The 21,791-nt window shown below is 40.8% G+C and overlaps 1 protein-coding gene across 1 annotated transcript; it reads left to right on the top strand.

The window, feature by feature from the left end:
* The first annotated feature begins 1,642 nt into the window (after positions 1 to 1,642).
* On the top strand, positions 1,643 to 19,520 carry LOC148028408 (uncharacterized). The gene is made up of 2 exons (XM_087689955.1): positions 1,643 to 1,960; positions 18,845 to 19,520. Exons 1-2 carry the CDS (start codon positions 1,643 to 1,645, stop codon positions 19,517 to 19,519), a joined length of 993 nt encoding a protein of 330 aa, XP_087546081.1. The 3' UTR covers position 19,520.
* Positions 19,521 to 21,791: the final 2,271 nt, after the last annotated feature.

Here is a 21,791-nt window from a genome sequence, read left to right as displayed (position 1 = left end):
ATTAGTTACAATTCATTAATGTGAAACGGTGCTTTTAACAAAACCCGGACTGCGATCCCCAGACTCAGGTCTCTAAATGCATACTCATTGATTAAAATTTAATATATCTGAAGCGCTCTTCTTTTTCAGCGCGTGCATTTTTTTGTGATGCCTGGTTTGTTTTTATTAAAAATTAAAGTACCTTTGAAGTGCACGTAGTGTGTGCAAAGTGAACGGCGGGTTGATTTTAATTTATTAAAACAATGTGTGTTTAACGCGAGCGTGCGTGAAAAAGTGGGTGACTAAAGTTCATTTTAACAATTAACTGTGGTTAGTGGATGACCAAAATAAATAAAGCATGAAAAATAGATACCTGGTAGGGGTGTGTATGCAAGAGACTAACGGCACATTGAGTAGTCCTAAATGCAAGGAATCCAACAAAAAAGTAAAAACCACTGACTGAAAAAAATAAAAAACCTTAGTATTTTTAAAAAAAGACAAAATAAATATCAAGGCAATGTTAGTGGGATCACATTTGGTTTAGGTAATGTTCATTAGTGTTTGGGTGAAATTGTTATTATTATTATTATTATTTAATTTAGGTGTATTTATATTTTATATTTTATATTTTATTCTTTTTTTGGGTATAATTTTTATTTTAAAATATTCCAAAAGTAAAAAAATGCATTGATAGAATTTTTTGTGATTTTTTGAATTTAATTCTGAATTTTAGGGATTTTTAATGTTTTTTTCTCAATTTTTAGTGAATTTTAAAAGGATTTTAAATATTATTCTTTTTTTTACAATTGATTTTTTATATTATAATCATGAAGATCAACCAAAAATTACCCAATTTAGGAAGGATTTTTTAAGTAAAAATTTTTAATTTAATTTTTATGAAAATTTTAATGTTTTAAAGTGTTTTTAGGTATTTTTAAGGTATTTTTCTCGGGTTTGTGGAAAATCAAAAGAGATACCCGGGCTGCGTGTGAACAGATGTTTGTGCTCGGGGACGGCATGCACCACCACATGGAGAAGACCAAACGCGCGTCGTCGCACGTGAACACCCGCTGGCCACACTCACACGTGCAGGCACACCTGGACGCTTGCAATGTGTGTGGAGGGTGGAGGTAGAGTGGAGAAGGGGCAGGAAAGGGGGCTAAAACGGGGGTTAGTTGAGGTTAGTTAATTAGGTGATCTAAGTAGGTTAGGTTAGGTTAAGTAACTTAGGTTAGGTGAGTGAATAAAGGTAATTAAGTGAATTAAGTTAGTTAGGGTGATTAGGTTAATTAAGTTAGTTAAGTGAGGTTAGTAAATTAAGTGAATGAAGTTAGGGTAAGTGAGGTTAGTAAATTAAGTTAAGTAAGTTAGTTAAGTGAGGGTATGTAACTGAAGTTAATTAGGTTAATAAGGGTAAGTAAATTAAGTAGGGTAATTAGGTTAATGAAATTAATTAAGTTAGTTAACTAAGAAGTTAGTGACTAACCTAAGTGGAAACAGGGCGACGAAGAAAAAGGAGAGGAGGAGGGTGGCGGAGAAGGGGCGCTATGGCGGGAGGAAGGGAGAAGGCGGGCGGCGACGGTGGAAGGGAGGGGGAGAAAGGGAAGTCGTGGGCGGTTGTGATTGGCGGGAGAGGAGGTGAGGAGGAGAGGAGGGCGCTGCGATGGAGAGGGAGGGAGGCGAGGGGCACATGGGGGAGGAGGAGAGGGGGAAAGGCATTGCGACGGGCGGCGGTGAACCAGGTGGGTGGCGTGGACCCAGGCAATGGCGCGGACCCAGGCGACGGTGTGAGAAGAAGAGGAGGGGGGGTGTCAGGAAACGACAGGGCGAAGAGAAGGAGGAGAGAGGGAGGCATTGCGACATGGGGGAGGAGAAAGGGAAGTCGTGGGCGGCTGCGATGGAGAGGGAGGGTGCTGCGATGGCGAAGGAAGGAGGGGACGTTGACGAGGAGGAGAAGGCCGCGGGACTGCGAACATGTAAGGTTTTTGTTTTTGTTTGTTTTTATTTTTATTTTTTTTTCTTTTTGTGGTGTTATGATTATTGTTTTTTATTTGTGTTTTAGTATTTGTTTTTTTGGGTTTTTTTTGTGATTTGGTGTTTTGGTGGTTTTTAAAAAAATTTATTTAGGTGTGGTTATTAATAATGGGGTTGTGTGTGGGGTGTGGTTTTTTTTGTTTTGTTTTGTTTTTTTTTTTGTGGTTTGTATTTATGCTTTTTTTTTGTTGGTTTTTGTTTGTTTTTTTTTTAAAATTTGTGTATTGTTTATGTTTTTTCATTAAAAAGTGAGCGCACCCCCGTCTCGCGCGCATGTGCGAGGCGGGAGTAAAAAAATTTACATTGGTAGGATCAGATGGGGTGGGGACGGCAACACGCGAGGCATAGAGGCCATGGGGGCGTCCCAAGGCGCTTAAAACCAAAAACATGCGCGTTCAAGCGCGACACGAGAGACGCGGCCACACGTTAAGAGCAAGAAAATTTAATAAAACCCAAACCGTACATCGAATCGAAAGACCGTAAAAAGAAAAAAGGTGTAAAAAGGCATGCCGGATAGGCGATCACGTTAAAACACAGTTCTAACGAAAATAAGATCCGTGCACATGGAAAAAAAACCAAAAATCGGACTTGAAAAGGGATTCAAAAATTAATATGGAATGATCCCTACACTCGAATAGAGGACAGTAAAAAGAAAAAATATGCAAAAAATTATAATCATCAGGGCTAGCACATCAAATCCCAGTTTGGATGGGGTTAAAAGGTGTTCGCATGGAAGAAACAAGAAAATGGCACAAAAAAACACCAATGAAAATTAATAACAAAAAATCTAGATGGTGAAACAGGGCAAAGAAAAAAGAAAAATTGTGCAAGAAGGGTGGCCGGACAAAGGATCCGGTCAGAATGGAATTTCGAAAAGAGTAGGGCAGGTTCACATGGAAAAAGGGCAAAGCAATGCATGAAAAAGACACGAAAACGTGTAAAAATTAATAACAGACAACCTGTACGGTGAAAGAACAGGGTATAAAAAGGAAATGTGTCCACGGGAAGGCGTAGGACAAGGCTGGTACGTTAGATTATTGTTTTGAAGCGAGAAGGACACGTTCACATGGAAATATATCCAATGAGCGAGAATTGTGTCAAAAAGTAATAACTCAAAAACAGTAAGCCGGAACAAGAGAATGTAAAAAGGAAAAGTGGGGCAGTCGAAGGGACAAACTGAGTTATGCGTCAAATATCACGTCCAGTGAACATAGGATGTGTTCACATGGAAAACCGTCCAATTTACGGAAAATGCTTCAAAAATTAATAACTCAAGAACCATCGATCGGAACAGGGGTTGGTAAAAAGAAAAAATGGGCAGTTCAAAGGGATGAACAAGGTTATGAGGTTGGATTGGGATTCCGGTGAATGTAGGATGTGTTCAAATGCAAAACGTCAAAACAAGGGAGGAAGGAAAATAGGGAAGGAACGGCCAAAGGGTGGGGTAAAGTTAGACGAGTGGGTGGGAAAGGGACCCCATGAGGGCAAAGGGAGGTTATGACATACATGCATGATCAACTTGAGGCATATGCAAGGGGTATGCACATTAGACACGTAGGGACGTGTCCCCACACTTAAAACCTTAATGGATATAGTAGATTGATCGACACGGCCACATACTTGTCAACCAATTGGACGCTGGCATCCCCACACTTAAAACCTCACATACACTTACAAACAGAAAAGTAGGGTTAGAAACACTTGGCCCGTTTGGCGTATGGTCGAAGGAACCGTCACTACTACCAAAAGGGTTGGAGTCGGCTGCAGGAGAGGTACCACGGCTCGCTCTAGCGTTCAGCCAGCATGGCAGGGACCATGCAGCAGCACCCAGGGAGGTAGTTGGTTGATGAAGCCCATCGGGGGAGGTATCGTTGACGAAGGATATTCACTCAATTCATTGGCACTCATATGGAATGAGAGAACAGTCACTCGCTCCATAACTTACATCACTCAAGTGAATATTGATAGAAGCCTAGATCTCACACCCGGTTGAGGAATCGAGAAGGGAATGGGGCAGAGGGAGTATGCCAAGGTGCACAATTGATGGTGCATCAATGTGTCCAACCCATCTGGCATAGGTGCAAGCAGGAAGGCCAGGGAGCCTTGCAGTGCAGTGTACAGAACAGAGTGATGTGTCCTGTGCTGATGGCAGAGACCCATCCCATGGATGCATAGGGAAACAAAAACGTACCTGACTCCAATGGTCGTAACGTCCCTCAATACTCACCTCTCAATAATTGATTGAAGAACCATCCGTCACATTCACCTACCCCTTGTCTCACGCTCTGTTGAAAGATACAGAGGGTAGCCCATTCCTGAAACCCATTGATGTAATCCTCACCGTCACTTGTGCAGAGGTTGTATGCCTTGTGCGCTTTTGATGGTGCAACAGTGCATCCCGCCCTATGCTAGCATACAGTGCAAGAAAGAAGGCCAAGGAGCCTTATGATGCAGTGCATATGAACAAATCGTGCGTTGTGCATTGAGAGGCCCATCCCATGCGTGCAACACTCCGTTCACACATCGCACCTCTCATTTGATTTGAAGGGAAAGACTGGTCACTCACCCCACCCTCTATCTCACTCGCTGATATATACAGAGGGCAGCCCATACTCACATCCCCATCCTGTCAGGATGAAAGTTCACATCACTCAAGGGGTTGGTGATGAAGATCATGTCAGCTGTTGTTATCATCAGGATCATGAAGATGAGGCATACCCAGGGAGGCAGCCAACAAGTCTCGTACTTCAATGATTTGTAAGAAAGGTTGTTTGTTAAGAAGGACAGACAGACTCATATTGCAAAGACAGTGCACCAAGGGAGGTGGCTTCAAATTACTTGCTGGAAAGGTGTTGCTGGTGAGTCAGCTATCCTAAACTGTGGGGTGTTACCACCTTTTCCACAGTCAGCTTCCCGCCCAAGGCTGTTTCCACCTTTTCTTGGAACAAGGCCTGTTATGACAAGGAATTTCTTCCTTTTCTCCCATAATAGTTTTGTTGGTTTTTTTTTCTTTTTTTTTCCGTTAAGAAAGAGAATGGTAGAAATATCATGTGTCAGGACCAACCTCGCCATCATTCTTGGATTGGACGAGAAGAGAACAAGATCGGGTTGAGAGGTATCTGTGAAGGGCTAGCAGAACGAGACCGCCTCATGAGGAGAATCATAAGGGCTATCAGAAGCACGAAGAGAAGGACGGTGCGATGCCCAAAAGGGAGAGGGTAGGTCGACTGTGATTGTCAAGATCCCCAGGGAGGGAAGTACTTCTTCAGATGATAGCCATTGATTAGGAAATGATCATTAGAGGAATCAACGGTCTGCACCTAAACAGAGCCATTAGGATTGACAGCAAGTATCTTGTATGGGCCCATCCACCGTTGTTAAAGCTTGCCAAGAAACTTGCCAAGTCTTGAATCATAGACTAGGACAAGATCACCTTCTTGGAACTCCTTGTGCTTGATGAAACTGTCATGATAGGCCTTGCATTGCGTTTGAGTGGTTTCCATGCATTGTAGAGCCATCCTCCAAATCTCATCCAAGCATTCTAAGTGCACGAGGCGGCATTGCATTGACTCATCATCTCCCAAGCATTCTTTAACTGCCACTCGCAAAGAGGGCAATTCCAGTTCAATAGGGAAGATGGCTTCTGTACCGTACACTAACTGGAAAGGGGTCTGTCCTATAGCTGCCTTGTGGGAGGTTCTGTGTGCCTAGAGGGCCTCTGTAAGTCAATCATCCTAGTCGCAACGATGTGCAGCAATTGTTCTTGTCAGGATCGAGCAAAGGATGCGATTGGTGACTTCAACTTGGCGATTGGCTCTAGGGTAATAGAGAGTGGACTTGCGATGGCGGATCTTATATAGCTCTGTCAGCTCCTCCATGATTTTGTTAAGGAAATGAGTACCTCTATTACTTACTAGCTCGAGGGGATTACCAAAACGGGTGATAATATTCTTGTACATAAATAAGGTTACGTTGTTACCATCATCCCGCTTCAGAGCTTTAGCTTCACACCACTTTGTGACATAATCCGTACACTAAGATGTATCTGTTCTGCTTCCGTTTGGTGGGTGAATCAATGGGACCCACAAAATCAATCCCCCACTTCTCGAATGGCTTTAGGGGAAGAATAGGTTGCACTGGCATGGCACTTGTTTTGATGGGTTTTCCCATTCGCTGACAAGCATCATATCTCTTACAATAGTCATATGCATCCTTGTGGAGCGTTGGCCACTAGTATCCTGCTAACAGAGCCTTCCTGGCTGTTGCTTCTTCTGCGACGTGTCCACCACATGGTTCCACATGGCATGCTTCCAATACTATGCCGATTTCATCCCCTGCAACACATATTCGCAACACTTCATATTTGCCTCTCTTGTATAGTGCACCGCCTAGCAAAGTGTAGGGGACTGATTCTAACAAAAGCTTCTTCTTCTCACAGCTTGAGATGCTAGGAGGATATTGTTGAGTTTCCAGGAGGTTGGCTATGTCTGCATACCAGGGAGTAATTGTTTCAACTAGGAAGCATCAGGAAGGTCTGGATCATCCTGTTTCTCTTGTGTGCAGTTTGAGGGATTCGTGATAGATGATCCGCTAGGACATGGGAATAGCCAGGCTTAGTGACCACTTCAAAATCAAACTCCTGAAATAGGAGCAACCATCTCATCAGTCATCCTTTAACATATGCTTTGTTCATTAGGAAGGATAGGCTTCATGATCCACATAGAACTTGAAATGTGTTGACAATAGATAGTGTCGAAACTTCTCTAGTGCAAACACCATTGCTAAGCATTCAAGCTCTATCACTGTGTAGTTTTGCTCCCTATCAGTGACCTTCCGGCTTGCATAATATATTGGATGATCTAATTTAGAGGGGCCCTTTTGACATAGGACAGCACCTAGCCCTTCAATTGATGCATCTATGTGCACATGGAACTCCTTCGTCCAGTAAGGAGGTTGTAAGATATGTGCTTTGATAAGGCACTGTTTTAGGGTATTAAAGGCTTCTTCACAGTCATCAGTCCAAAGGAAATCTGTATCTCTCCTTAGGAGCTTGTGCAGAGGGGCCGCCTTGGTTGCCAAATGTGCAATAAATCTTCTGTAGTAGCCCACATGGCCAAGAAATCCTCTCAATTGCTTGAGGTTTGTTGGTGCTTCTAAGGCGGCAATCTTCTCAATCTTTGGCGGGTCTGTTGCAATCCCTTGTGCAGAGACAATATGGCCTAAAAGAACTCTTGATGAGATGCCAAAGACACATTTTTCGGGGTTGAGAGAAATCCCATACTCTCGGCATCTGTCAAAACATTACTCTAAGTGTCCCCAGTGCTCACGGATTAACACCTCAATGAAATCATGAAGATGATTCTGGAAGACATCCATCATTACTCGTTGGAAGGTGGCAGGAGCATTAGAGAGCCCAAATGGCATCACTCTATAGGCATAGGTCCCCCATTCTGTGGTGAAGGTTGTTTTGGATTAGTCCTCTTCTGCAATTTGGACTTAGTTATATCCGTTTAATCCATCCAAGAGGGAATACAGCTCATGAACTGCCACACTGTGTCCAACAGTTGGTCTATAAAAGGGATAGGGAAATGATCCTTCTTCATCTTCAAATTGAGCTTTCAAAAGTCTACACATATTTGAAGTTTTCCGTTTTTCTTGGATACTACCACAATGGGCGAAACCCATTTACTGTTAGCCACCACGGAATAAATGAACTCGGCTTCAAGGAGCTTCAATAATTCGGCCTTCACCAGAGCAGAATAATTAGGATTCATACGCCTTTATCTTTGCCTTACAAGTTTGGCATCAGGGTCTAGGTCAATGTGATGTTAGCATACTATGGGATAAATCCCCTTTAGGTCTTTGTACGACCAAGCAAACACATCTAAGTTCTCTTTGAGTAGGTCTCCCAGGACCACTAGTTCTTCTTCTGGAATATTGAGGCCCACTTTCATGTAACGTTCAGTACCGTCAGTATCCAGAAATGTTACTTGCCTTTCACCTTCCACTTCACAGATAAATGTCCCACGGATTACTTCTGGATAGAGGTCTGACTCTTTCAAGAGAGTAGTGTCATCGTCTGATGTTCCACTAGAACCAATGTCCTCCTTTTGAACAAATGACTCATTTGTTTGTTGAGGTTGCTAAAAGGGTATCAGAGCTTTTTTTTCTTCTCTGTGAGTGGTGATTTCTTCTGGACTTAGGGATTCATCTTCAGAGGATGTGTCTAGGAATGTCACATAGCACGGACCTTCTAGAAGCTGAGGCTTTGATAGCTCTGGCTTCTGTTAGCAGGGGGTATCATCATCATCATTTCTCCAGAATGAATGGTCAAGGCAACATGAGCCACTGGTGAACTTATGCCTTTGATCCATTGCTTATGCAAATTCCGTATACTCTATGGTCCATTGGTCAACTCAAATGGAACCATGGTCATTCCATCCAACACCCTAAGATCTTCGGCCTCTGAGGTCTTTGTAGGGACATCAACAAGATCATCCACTATCAGAGGATCTTCTTCAACTGCACTTTCATATCCTGCTTCATTTTCTTCCTCATCATTTTCATACTCTTCCTCTGGAGGCTCTGTCTCTGCTTCTGTAGAGGCTGTATAGGAGAAGAACAGATCTTCTGCCTCTGCATCTACATCTGCTTATGCTTCTGTCTTTGCTACTATCTTTGCTACTACCATGTAACATGGAGAACAATACATCCATGCTTCTATGTCATTGTCAGAGGTGATTTCAGAAGTCAATTCTAGCTGAGGCAGGAGGTATTCTCCCATGGACAAGGACTTTGCTTCCCTTGGTAGTTGGCTTACAGTGCCCACTGTTAGGGACTGTGCCTCTATTTTCTTGGGAAAGATCTATTTAGCAGTCTCTTCGTCTCCTGATGTACTATTTGTTACCTCATTGGAGGAGTCAGTTATGACTTGGAGCCCCAAGAGGAACACCAAGGAAAAGGGAATTCTCTTGCAAGAAAATCTATCTTGTAACATCAACAAGCTTTTTTATTAAGTTTTATAAGATCACAATGAAGAAAAGAACACCAGGCACAACAAATCTTCATGCAGCATCATGTAGATCTCCCACGGATTTGATAGAATCAACCATATTCTTCAATATCTTCACAAAATCCATCAATAGAACAAAGAAAGCAAAGGAATACACCATCTTTGAATGGAAATACATCACATAGTATTCATCTTCAATATCTTCATAGTCTTCTCTCTCAATCTCTCATATACAATCACTCTGTTTTAGTAGAATTGGCTATCTCTGACTCTCTCTCTCTCTCTCTCCATCAATAATACATCATATCCTCACTACAATCTCTCATAATCACTCATAATAATCCTTCTTAGGTTGTGGATACCCCTCCCAAGAGGTATGTCTGATATGAAGAGTCACCAGAGCCACTACAGTGTCCTTTCATAGCTCCCCACTGTCACTTCACTCCAGTCTTTACTTGAGTCTTCAGCAGCTACTTCTTTCACTTCTTTTAGCTCTTTTGCACTTGTATTCACCTCTTTCCAAGGCTAGAAAACTTTCCCAAGCTACACTCTCATCCAACAGAACACATACAGAAGCATACAGAAGGTCTACAGAACAGTCACAGTACAGTACCAGAACAGCTACAGTACAGTTATAGTACAGAGACAGAAGCTCTACAGAAGATCTACAGAAGGTTACAGAAGGTCATCAAAACCTCATAATTCATACTCAAACCATTCCAAACTCTCAAAAACTATTCAATAAGCTTTCACAAGATCTCAATCTTCATCAACCCATCAATCCATGCTTCATACAGAAGACAATCAGAACAAAACAGAAGCTATACAGAAGGTATACAGAACCAATCAAAACCTATCAGAACATCACAGAACCTCATATCTCCACTAAAAATCATCATGAACTTCCAAAACATAATCAATATCATCCAAAACACTCTCAAACCACTTCCAAACCAATCAATCATCTCATAAAATCAACCATTCAGCTCTCAAAAACAACAAAAATCAACCAAAAAATAGGTCATTTCAACACTCAACATGACTTTGATGGATGTGGATCCATTGCCTTTTTACAATCCATACAATTTCAACACCCATTTATTGGGTCCTCTTCCTAGGGTTAGGGTTTCTTTGAACCAGTCCATCCTGGTTCTTGCTTCAAAAATCCAAGGTCTTTCCAACAGTAGAGCGTATGAGGTCCCATAAGAATTTGGTTTAACCAACAGATAGGCCAGCCAGTAATCTTTTCTTGCAAGGGTTGTTTTTACGTATGGGAGGATGCCCAACGGTATAATTTTGCTTTGGTCTGCCAATCTGATAAGCCACTGTGTAGGTTGAATTCCTTGCAGCCCTAAGTCCTTCATTGTCACATCCGTCATTATGTTTACTAATGAGCCTCCATCAATCAATGCATCTGAAATAAAGCATCCTTCAATTCATATACTAATCTCTGGGGTTCTAGGATCTAGGAAGGCGTTAGCCACATCTACTTCCTTTATAGGCTCCGGGGCCTTATTGGTCTTGGTCGTTGTTGAAGGAACAATCCTTAGTCCACATCTTCTTATCAAGATGATTTTGAATTTCTTTCGGCAGCTGGGAGACAACATCAGCAACTGCCAGAATGTTAAGTTAGGTTTAAAGGTGTCTAGGCCTTTGACCAAGTCATATTCTTTCATAGGATCCATAGGCTTCTCCAGCCTGTTGGAGAATGGGGCTATACCCATTTTCATCTTTTCTTTTTCTTCTAGTAATGGCAGCATCGACATTTTCTATGTTTTTGGAAGTGCTTCTGTATCATCTGTCTCTTGGACCTCTGGTCCTGTTTCTGGGACTGTCTCTGTGACTCTCTATGGCACTACAGTGCTCTGTACTGCACTCTTCTGTCTTGTACTGCTCTGTCCCTCTGTTGACAGGTTGAACTTCACAGTCTTAGTAGGAGAATTATTTTCGTTCTGAACAACTGATTCCTTCTTCTTCGCGCACATGACAGCGGCAACTTCCAATTCTACCAAATTGGAGGCAAGCTGTTGTGCCTTCTGTTGGCTATTAGTAGCATTGGCCTTGACAGGGGCTGGACTTGGACACTCCTTTGAAGTGTGGCCTTCTACTTTGCATTGGCTGTATAAGAACTTGTAATCCACATATCGTCTAGGGTTTGGATAATTCGGGGAGATATGACCCTTTTCTCCACACCTATAACATTTCACCTCGGATCTCTGACCACCGCCAGATTGTCGTCCTCTGTAACTTTGAGAGGGAAACCTCCTTGGACCGAAATTAGGACCAAATTTCCTAGGCTTTGGTCCGATATCTTGTGTTGTCATTTTGGATTCTAGCAAGTTGAATCTTGCATTTTCATCCTTCTGTCTTCATTCGTGCATCTCTTTCATAGAGAAAATATCCTCTGTATGGTTCTTCCGCAAATAGTAGGAACATAAGGCTCTAGGAATGGTTGGTTTTCGGGTACATTCAGTGGCTAAATGTCCCGCTTGATGAAAATTTTTGCACCATGTATTAGAGCGCATCACATCTCTTCCAGCTCCCGTAGGGGTGGATATATTGGCGGTATTCACCTTCATTGTTTGTAGCTACTCTGTAATCACATCCATAAGCTCTTTCTTGATACTTGCAACTAAGTTGGATAAGTAGTACTTCAAATTTTCACCTCCTGAAGTACTTGCAGCAGGGTTTTGGGAAGCTTCTATAATTACTGCATACACTGGTTGGGTCGATCCAAAGGATCCTCTGTTCTGATTCTAATTTAGAGCTCCTGCTGCTGAGACTTGGGATTGTTGATTCCAGTTGGTAGGATTCCACTGTTGTTGAGTCGACATTGGAGGAACTGTTTGAGGCCACTGTTGTTGTGGTTGAACCATCATTTGAGGCACTGTTGTCTGTGGTGTGACCACAATGGATTAGGTGCACTATACTACATCACTGTTTGCATTTGGGGATAGGGATATGGAATTGTCCCTGGAACTGCATTTGGTGGGTATACCATTCCTGGCATGGGAGAAGGTAAGACTGCTCTTCCTGGAGTCATTGACAACCTTGCTTCAACTTCGTCATACAATCTTGCACCTTCCACTGCAGCTTGCAGATTGACTGGTCTTCTCAATTCCACGAACTTGCGAACTTCTGGTTGTAGGCTTCTGAGAAACACTCATTTCTGGATACCTTCATCCAAATGATGGTTAGTCCATCTCTTCAGGATGGATTCCATTCGTGAGACATAAGCTTCTACTCTTTCTCTGGAGGACTGGCTTAGGTTCATGAGCTCCTCTCGCATCCGCTCTTCAAAACCTTCACGCCTGAATTTAGTGAGGAAGGCCAACTTCAGGTCGTGCCATGTGCCAAAAGTTCCTGCTGCTTGTCTCTCATACCACTGAAACACCGCACCTTTGAAAGTGGCGAGGAATATTGCTAACCAATGCTCAGGGTTTCTGGCATTGTTAGCCACACATGCTACCATAAATTCTGCTACATGAAGATCAGGGTCTTCATTGCACTCTCCCTTAAAAATTGACAATGTGACTATAATTGTTGGCCTGTCATCAATATTTCCGAGACGAATCTGACTAGGAAGGGGACCTTGAGTTGCCATGGGGACTTTTGTAAAGAGTGCTTTTAGGGCGTCAAAGGAGGCTTCTGCTGCAATCTCATTCTCAACCTTGATTCTTGCCTTCTCTCTTCTCACGTAGACTCGTTCTAACGCTTGCCTCTTGATTGTGTCATTCATCAGGGGCTTGGCTCCAACCAGTTGTTCAATACTCAACAGAATGGAATCAGAGAGGTGCTTCAGTCCCGGGGGATTCTCTGGCCAACATCTCCTCTACTTCCTTCTTTTCAACATCTCTGAATTCGGCTTTCAGACCACTACAGAGGGGGAGATATTTCATTCTGAAAGTATCAAAACTCATTCTTCTTAGGATCCTTGTTGTGCCATTATAATAATGCCAACTTCTGATGGTTTCAATAGTGTATGTTGTGAAAAACACTCTGTCTACCAACTTCCAGTGGATTGCTAATTGGGCAAACATAAGACTGTCAGTGCACCAAGCATCCCACGTATCTTGCTGTTGAGCATCCACAAACAAATTCCAACTCTTTTCCTTCTTGTTTTCATGAACCTCCACAAACCACAACTCCTGAAGCTTCTTCACAATCTCCCACTTGATGATGTCTGAAAACTTCTCAATGAATACCAAATCTTCCATGGATGTTCATTCTCTCTGCTTCTACTCCTGAATTTGTTCCCAAACAATTTGCCACCAAGATGCATGTCTTTGCTGCTTCAACAGGAAGAGGAAATAGTCCATCGCATAAAGCTTGCATCATAATGGTAATATGTTTCCGCCATTATGGGATGAAATTCTTGTGGAAAGTGGATTTGGCAAAAAGAATCTCCAACTTTTTAGTGGAAGAAGGAACTTTGCAAGTATCCATTGAATTCTTCTTTTCTTGGCAATGCCATTTCCTTCATTTTCAGCCTCTTCTAATGCTTATTGATGGCAAGTTTCCCCGACTACGCACCAAAAACATGGAGCCCCAAGAGAGACACCAAGGAAAAGGGAATTCTACTGCAAGAAAATCTATCTTGTAACATCAACAAGCTTTTATTTCATTCTTTTGATGACCAAAACAAAGAAAACAACAGTTCTTCATGCAATATCGTAGTAGATATCTCCCACGGATTTGATAGAATCAACCATAATCTTCAACATCTTCATAGAATCCATCAATAGAACAAGGAATATAAAATAATACACCATTTTTTAATGGAAATCAATCACATAATATTCATCTTCAATGTCTTCATAGCTCTCTCTCTCAATCTCTCATATATAAACGCTGTTTTGATAGAATTGACTATCTCTGGCTCTCTCTCTCTCTTTCTCTCTCAATAGTACATCATCTCCTCACTACAATACTCAATAATGACTCTCAATAATCCTTCTTAGGTCATGGATGCACATCCCAAGAGGTATGTTTGATGCGAAGAGGCACCAGAGCCACTATAGTGTCTCTTCATAGCTCACTACTGTCACTGTCACTTCAGTCTTCTCTTTAGTCTTTAGCAGCTGCTTCTTCCATTTTTTTTAGCTCTTCTGATCCAAAAGTTAGAAAAAATTTCCAAAGTCACACATAAATTCTATAGAACACTTACAGAAGATCTACATAATAGCACAGAACAAGAACAGAGCAGAGACAGAACAGAGATAGAACAGAGATAGAGGCTCTATAGAAGGTTTACAGAGGGTTACTACAGAAGGTCATCAAAGAACAACAAATCCTTATAAGTCATACTAAAAACCATTCCAAACTATCAAAAACTATTCAATAAGCTTTCAAAATATTTCAACCTTCATCAATCATCAATCCATGCTTCATACAGAAGAAAATCAGAACAAAACAGAAGTTATATAGAAGGTATCAGAACCAATCAAAATCTCAACAGAACCTATCAGAACATCACATAGCTTCATATTTCCACTAAAAATCATCATGAACTTCCAAAATATAATCAACATAATCCAAAACACTCTCAAAAACTATTATCAACCATAATCACTCTAAATCCATCAAAAATCAATCATTCCGACCTAAAAAACAACAAAAATCAGTCAAAAATTCAGTCTTTTTCCATTCTCAATAGAAGAAAAGAAAGTGGTGAGTGAGCATGATAGACACATTGGAGAGAATGTCAAGTTTGGGCTTAAGTCAATGGGCTTATGTCAGATGTGTTGACCTCATTTTTTGTAAGGAGGTCTACTTCTCCTCCTCCTATCCCTTTATGTAGCATTGTGCCCTATGAGGCTATAAGGCTTGCATCTAGTTCTGCTACATGGTTGATTTCATCTTTTGATAATGCTTCGTATATGGAAACAATAGGAAATTTTTTGGTTTCTTTGAGAAGGGGCCACTAGTGAGCTAATGAATGTATCTCCCCAAAATTTGGAAGAGTGGGGCCCTCTTTGAAGAGAACTTAACCAAAGGTTTAAAGATGAATTGATTGATGAGTGGACTGATTTAAGAGGGCGCAAGTTTTTGGTATGGGATGGTAATCATAGGTTGAAGACATGGACGAAGAGGATAAATAAAGGTAACTATTCATTGTCTTACTTTCTCTTGTTTATTGTGATGATACTTCATTCTTTGACTAATTATTTATTTTACTATTTGATGTATGTAGTTTATAGTGAAGATATTTCACGACATGTTAGAGTTCTATGTCAATTCATTCAAGTGGAGAAGAAGAAAGAAGGAGAACTATTGTTAGCATTGGATACATCAAATGCGTAAGTATACTTATCACTATTAACTTTTTCGATTGGATTAATAGATTATCAATTATGTGTGAATGCCAATAATTTTTATTTATGTGTGAATCTCAAAATATAAATATAATTTATGTGTGAACTTCAAGAGATTTTATTTATACCAATAGGTATTATTTACGTGTGAATGCCTATAGGTTTCATTTATTCGTTATGTGAATGTGAATAGGTTTTATTTACCTGTGAATCTTAAAATTTAAAGACAAATTTTAATGTTGTAGTGTAACAAGAGCACATGGCAAACCCAACCGAGGCCATGAAATTTTCATGTTCCAAAAGTTTGGCATCACCGATAAACAAAGCGTTTTGGAAAGGATGAGCCCTTCTCAAAGATGGTGGGCTAAAATAGAGTATGAAAATAAAGGCAAAAGTAACCATGGCAATGATCCATGGTACAAGAACCCATGTTTGCTAATATCGCTTTTGGTGTGGAAGGTAAAAAATTTGGTATAGTATTTTAGTTTTCAGAATAACAAATTGTGGTATCTTGAATTTAACCATAACTAAGAATAGTGTATTGGTTTTTTATTTAGGATGACTATAACTCTGCCATACTCAAAGAGGAGGCCCTGCCTCAAGGAGCTTGCATTGCCAGAGGCAAATTATGAGGCAAAAAGAAAACAATTCATAAAAAAAAAGCAAGATAAATTGAGGGACAAAGGATACAAGTACCTTGGAATAGCTAATCCTGCGCATGGAGAGAATTTCCTTTTTGTTTTGTTTGCATTGAATTGGGATGACAAGAACATGATGGCTATTATCAAGGAAAAATTGTATGCCATTTGTAGTGCTAATATTGCTACGGAGAGATATGTTTTCCTCATGGATTAATGTTCTCTTATTTTTTGGAATTGAACTTAATTTGGTTCAACAATGTTGAAGTTATGTTTTGTTCAATAACCAATATATTAGGAAAAGGGATATTTTACTTCTCATGATTGTCATAAAGGCAAAGGACTCCACTATGTCACAATTTGCGGATGTAAGGAGATTTCACAGTTACGTGAAGCAAGAGGTGTATTGGTTTCAGATGATTGGAGAAATCTCTTTATTGATCAGGAGCTTACAAGTCGATGGCACTAAGATTCCAGGAGGCTTTGATGTTTTTTTAAAAGGCCAAAGACGTTTACATATTTTAAAGGCATTTGAAAATATTTTTGGTGAGATGAAGAATGTTGGAGACTTTGAGAAGGTTCTAGAGCTCACACAATCAAGCAAGAGGGTGGTGTATAGGTATTTCTAGTATAAAGAAATCATATTTTCTAAATAGCATATGCACAAATGTATTCTAACTTAAGAGTGCTTTTGTTGTTTGTTCTTATGTTTTTGGAAAAGATAGTTGTGTAGTCTACAGGAAAGTGGGATTGTAGAAAACCTCCCTTCTCTAGTGGAGTGGATGGACTTGGGATGTGAAAATTGTATGTTCTCAAAAACACTACTTGAGAGGGGTCTGTCGGAATGGGAAATGTGTGTTTGTCCATGGTGAATATACTATCCATTGGTGGATGACATTCCACCGCAAGAGATTGAATTAAGAGAGAGTAAGTACTTTGAGAGTCAAACATAGTAAATATGTGGTAACTCTTGCTCTGAGCTATTTGTTTTAGTAATACTTGCCTTATATGCAAGGTTCCTGGAACAAAATATAGTAATTTTTATGCACAAAGAAGAGGATGAAGGAAATTGTACTTTCTAAAAATGTATTTGTTTAACATGAAAGTTATCATAACTTTTTAGACATGTGTTTTCTTAACTTTGTTGTTTTTGCAAATTAGTAATGTCCAATACAATAGACATGGTCCCTCATGTTGTGGGGATAAAGGCAACTTGTGGTGGTAGCATGACAAAGGGTATATTGGATGGAATGCAAAGTTTTAGTTTGATCCAAGTAGCCTCGTTTCTAATTTGCGTGAATATAATATTGTACTTTGTTGACTTCATACTACTTAGGTACCATTAGTGATTCAATTGTTGATACTATAGTGATTTGTAGGTGGCTCCTTGCTATGTTCACAAAGGATCTTGACTACGTGCTGGATATTTTTTCAGGTTGTGGCAGCCTTGGTAGAGCATGCACAGAGATGCATCATTTTTGCATGTGCCTTGATGGTGATTTTAGCCTCTACAATGTCCAGTGCTTGGTTGATGTGGCATGCTCTACAAATCATGTGAAATCATCATCGTCACTAGGGTATATTGGATGGAATGCAAAGTTTTAGTGACAATGATGATTTCACATGATTTGTAGTTGCATTATTTTTAATATGATGACTTGTATTGGTAGTGCATGCCATGGGGCTTAATGATGCTTGGGAATGATGTATGACTCTATGGATTTTGGATCTCACTTAAATTGGGATTACTTCATAAACTTATAAATTATGCTAAAATTTCATGCTTTAGAAGTAGTTGCATACCTATTTTTTGTTGGAGATCAAAGCATTCAAGATTTTGTGATTAGTTTGCAATTCAATATCCTAACATAATTGATCTAATTAGTTTGAAATTGCAAAATAATTAAACTCAAAGCAATAACATAATCAAACAAAAAGCTCCACAAAATAACAAAAAAAACCAAGTGATGACCAAAAAGCTTCAAGAAGCACCAAAAAAGCTCCAAATGAAGAGCTTGCTATATAATAGCACTCAAGCCAAGAGGGCCAGTTATTCTATAGTGAAATGTCACATTTTGTTAGGCCAAGAGGGCCACGTGTCTATTTAGTGTAGGTGCGGTTAATGGATTTTGTTTTAGTGTTGTTGTGGTAGACAGATTTAGCGGAACCTGGAGGGAGCCTCTTGCTGCATAGAAGCTTCTTATGGCCAAGTCTAGGTGATATTCTTCCTTTATAAGTACTTTCCTTTTTTGTTATAAGTGTTTATTACTTGGAGAGAATTATTCTTTTGTTGGGGACCAACATGCCAATGGAACATATCTTCTGCTATCGGACCTGTGCTGCATGAGGTGGGAGGATCTTTATACAAATCTTTGAGCTCCTTGAGGATGCATTTGGAGACCATCAATGAGGAGCAGTGAGGGAAGGCATGAAGGAGGCCAGTCAGAGTGAAAACGCAAGATTCAGGGGCGGCCGATATCGAAAAACTAACCTTCCCAGTATGTTTTTGACTAGCAATGCTCCTTGTTCGACGCATATCATAGGCGATTGGCTTTGCAATGAAATCTTCTTCTCGTACAATACCTTTTTTGCGATGATCTGATCCCCAACTTCAAAGGGTTGTCTCTAGGAACGCGGATTTCAGCCCGCAGGCAACTCACTCTGTGTGTCAATTTGAGCTGGCAATGCAGCCCTGGTACATGTGTTCATCACAAATACGGATGAGTTTTGGAATGTTAATCCAACTTGCAAAGAGTTTCAGATGCTCCATCAACTTCTCTGGACGATATCTTGCATAAAGGGGTTCCAAGCTCTGTGAAGATGCCCATGTGTGCTCTTTCTAGACCCAAATCACTTTCTTTTGAAAGGAGATCTTGGCAAACCACCACATCCCAAACTCCATCAGGGCTGGAGTTATTAGCTGGGACGGCTGCTTGTTCGCTTCATCCAGATATTGCAAAGAGAAGCCATGGTTTGATCCACAAGATGCTCAGACACTCATGCTTCCGTCAGAGGAAAACAGAGGCGAATTGGCAAACCCTTTCTATCATTTAGAACACTTGGGAGAAGATGTACAGAAGGCTAAGGAAATAGAACCTTTACTTGTATGCATGCAACGTGTATCAGATGTCAAGCATGAGAAGGACTATTTACTTAACAGGTCACTTAGAGCTCAATTACGAGCACAAAAGGAGCGAGTAGCTGTAGAAATAGATTATTCCAAGAAGTTGGGACTGGGCATCAGACTTCTCCCTCCCTCAAAAGAAGATGCAGAAGAGGCTCTTAAAGTCAAGTTTGCCAGGAACTTTGAAGCCAACAGAATGCGGAAAAGGGCAGCTATACAAGCATCGTCAATTTTCTCAGGTTCTTCAAAGCAATGCTATTCTTCTCCCATAGATGAAGATCAAAAGCTACAGTTGCTTGCAAAAGTAAATGCAGCTCCAGTTCATAACTTTGTTACTGGCAGGGTCAAACCATCCTCTCAGCCTAAAACCATAGAGACAACTCCAAGAAAGAAATTCAGGATCACAAAACCAACTTGATGGCAGCAAAGCTAACTTCTGTATTAGCATTTTTAGTGTAGTCTTACTGGTTTTCAGGCCAACACTGGCAAAGTTTGATTTGCAACTGATTCTGTTTGGATATATCATCATACACTGTTCTAGAGGAGTTCATTGTAAGGAGTCAATACGAGGACTTGGAAGAGAAAGCAGAGTTACAATCCTGAACATAGTATGACCAGAGTACATGTTTTGTTGTTTGAAGGGATCTTTTCACCCCATTCAAGATCTGCAGACCCAGCTCCTGGAATCCCTCCCTGTTTCCCTTCACCCACAGGACTATATGTGCTGCCAAGGCCAAGGTTTGTTGTTGCTGTAGCTTCAAAAGTCCTCCTGAGGACTTGTCTTCTGAAAGAATCTTGCAATAAGCTCTTCCGCACCTCCCTTATTCTTGGTTTTTGCTGATCTGAGTCAATGAATGGCTCCTCTACCACCTATAGTAAAAAGCTGGATCTTGTTGACAGTGGACACTATGACTTAGAATCACTGCTGTGTGCAGGAGTAGAGTGGAGCCTTCAAATCTAATTTGATCCAACAGTTTGTCTCTGATTTGTGACTGCATATACCCTCAGTCCATCATCCACAAGAACACTTTCCATTAAGGCCACAGATTTGAGCCAGCCTAAATTCTTCAGCATTAACACAAGCGAAATAGACCTCCTTCCATGTCCTTGAGCTATTTGCTTTACGTGCAACATCTACTGCTCCTTGGAATTGGTGTAGTTTGACTAGAGTACTGGCAAATCTAGCCCAGTTGGAGATGTGGGTGAAGATGATTTTAGCTGCCTCATATAAAGCTTCATCAAATAGGCGATCTCCAACATTCTGGAGATTTGCCACATTGAGCTGCAGAATGAACTCCTCTATATCACCCAATCTATCAATCTTGGAATAAGCATATATGAGCTCAGAATCCACCTTTGGTTCCTTGACTTCCCTCCTAACCATGAGCAAGTATTGACAAGGTCATCAAACACATCAATTCTTAGTTGCACAGGAGTGGACGTTGGGAAGAGGCACTGTGTCATCCACCAATATGAAAGACATGGCAAGTAGTGGGTCACTGTTAAGAACCAGCGGTCTCCAGGCACTTGTCTGGACATTGCCTGCTTGAACTCTTTAGGACTCACACTAGATCACCAGCAATTTGTGACTGGGACTATCATTCCCACTCCAGATAGCCTATGTGGAAGGTATTTGATACATCCCAAGTAGCATAGCCTCCAATAGATTGGCCTACAACATAGAACTTTGGCCCAAGCTGGAGCTTGTCTGCTGATTGTTCTATATCATATGCTTCACTCTTGATACTATGGTGTGGATTTGGGTCACTCTCTCCGTATCCAGCCCTTGTGGATGGTTGCTGTTGCATAGGTTGTGTCTGTGGCAATGACACTAGGATTGGTTTATTAAGGGTATCATCATATTCTTTGACATATGCCCTCAAGGACATGTATTGAGGGTATCATTACAAATGTGTTTAGCTGGGCAATTCTGGATCACAGAACTTTTGTTGTCTAAAGCAATCTGTATTCTTTAGAAGCATTTCCAACAATCTCTGGGTCTCTCTGAAAACCAAAGCTTCACATCAGCTTATTGATCTGCCCAACAAAAAGGAAATTGGAAAAGCGCTACCAGCTTTAAACTCGAGGGGTTTTGAAGCAATGGAATGCATTGGATGTGTGAGGAATCATGGGGTATATGCCTAAAATGCAGTGATTTACTTGTAAAGCTAAGGCTTGGCATTTTGATTTTCTTGATAGTGGCACTTATATGCTTATGTTGGTATGAAGATGTTTATGCAAGTGGAAATGGTACTCACAGGATTTGCCTATGCCTTTGATTGGCAATCTTGGTAATGATGCTTATGATTGGTCTTGAGATTATCATGTTTGACAAGGTTATGCTCTTATTGGCAAATGCATTTGGCCATGGTGGCAATGGTTTGGATCATATTAGCAGCAACTTTTAACCTACAATGATTTACAGGAAAACTTCCAACTCATAGGTCTCCCAAAGGTCCTCATTCAATTTGATAAGTTTGTTAGACCCTATAGGGTATCGACTGTTCAAAACAGGCCTCTCAGAGTTAAAAGCAGGGTGCTGGATTGCACAGTTCAGCCATGCATTTCTTATTACAGAATTTTTTGTATAAGATTTGTTATTACATACCTATGCTCATTGTGTAGAGGGGATCGATACCTTCGAGTAGAGCTCAAAAGCTCCCTGATTGGAGCTCCCATTGGAGAGTTAC

The sequence above is a fragment of the Lygodium microphyllum genome, chromosome 12, assembly GCF_053477565.2.
Source record: "Lygodium microphyllum isolate KBCC chromosome 12, Lygodium_microphyllum_v1.1.10, whole genome shotgun sequence".
In the NCBI taxonomy this organism is placed as follows: Eukaryota; Viridiplantae; Streptophyta; class Polypodiopsida; order Schizaeales; family Lygodiaceae; genus Lygodium; species Lygodium microphyllum.
This window is presented reverse-complemented; position numbering and strand designations above follow the sequence as displayed.

Coding starts and splice junctions, on each gene's coding strand:
- LOC148028408 (XM_087689955.1), top strand. CDS start 1,643: ATGGAGAGGGAGGGAGGCGAGGGGCACATGGGGGAGGAGGAGAGGGGG. Junction 1,961..18,844: donor CGGGACTGCGAACATGTAAG/GTTTTTGTTTTT, acceptor TTCTTTTGAAAG/GAGATCTTGGCAAACCACCA.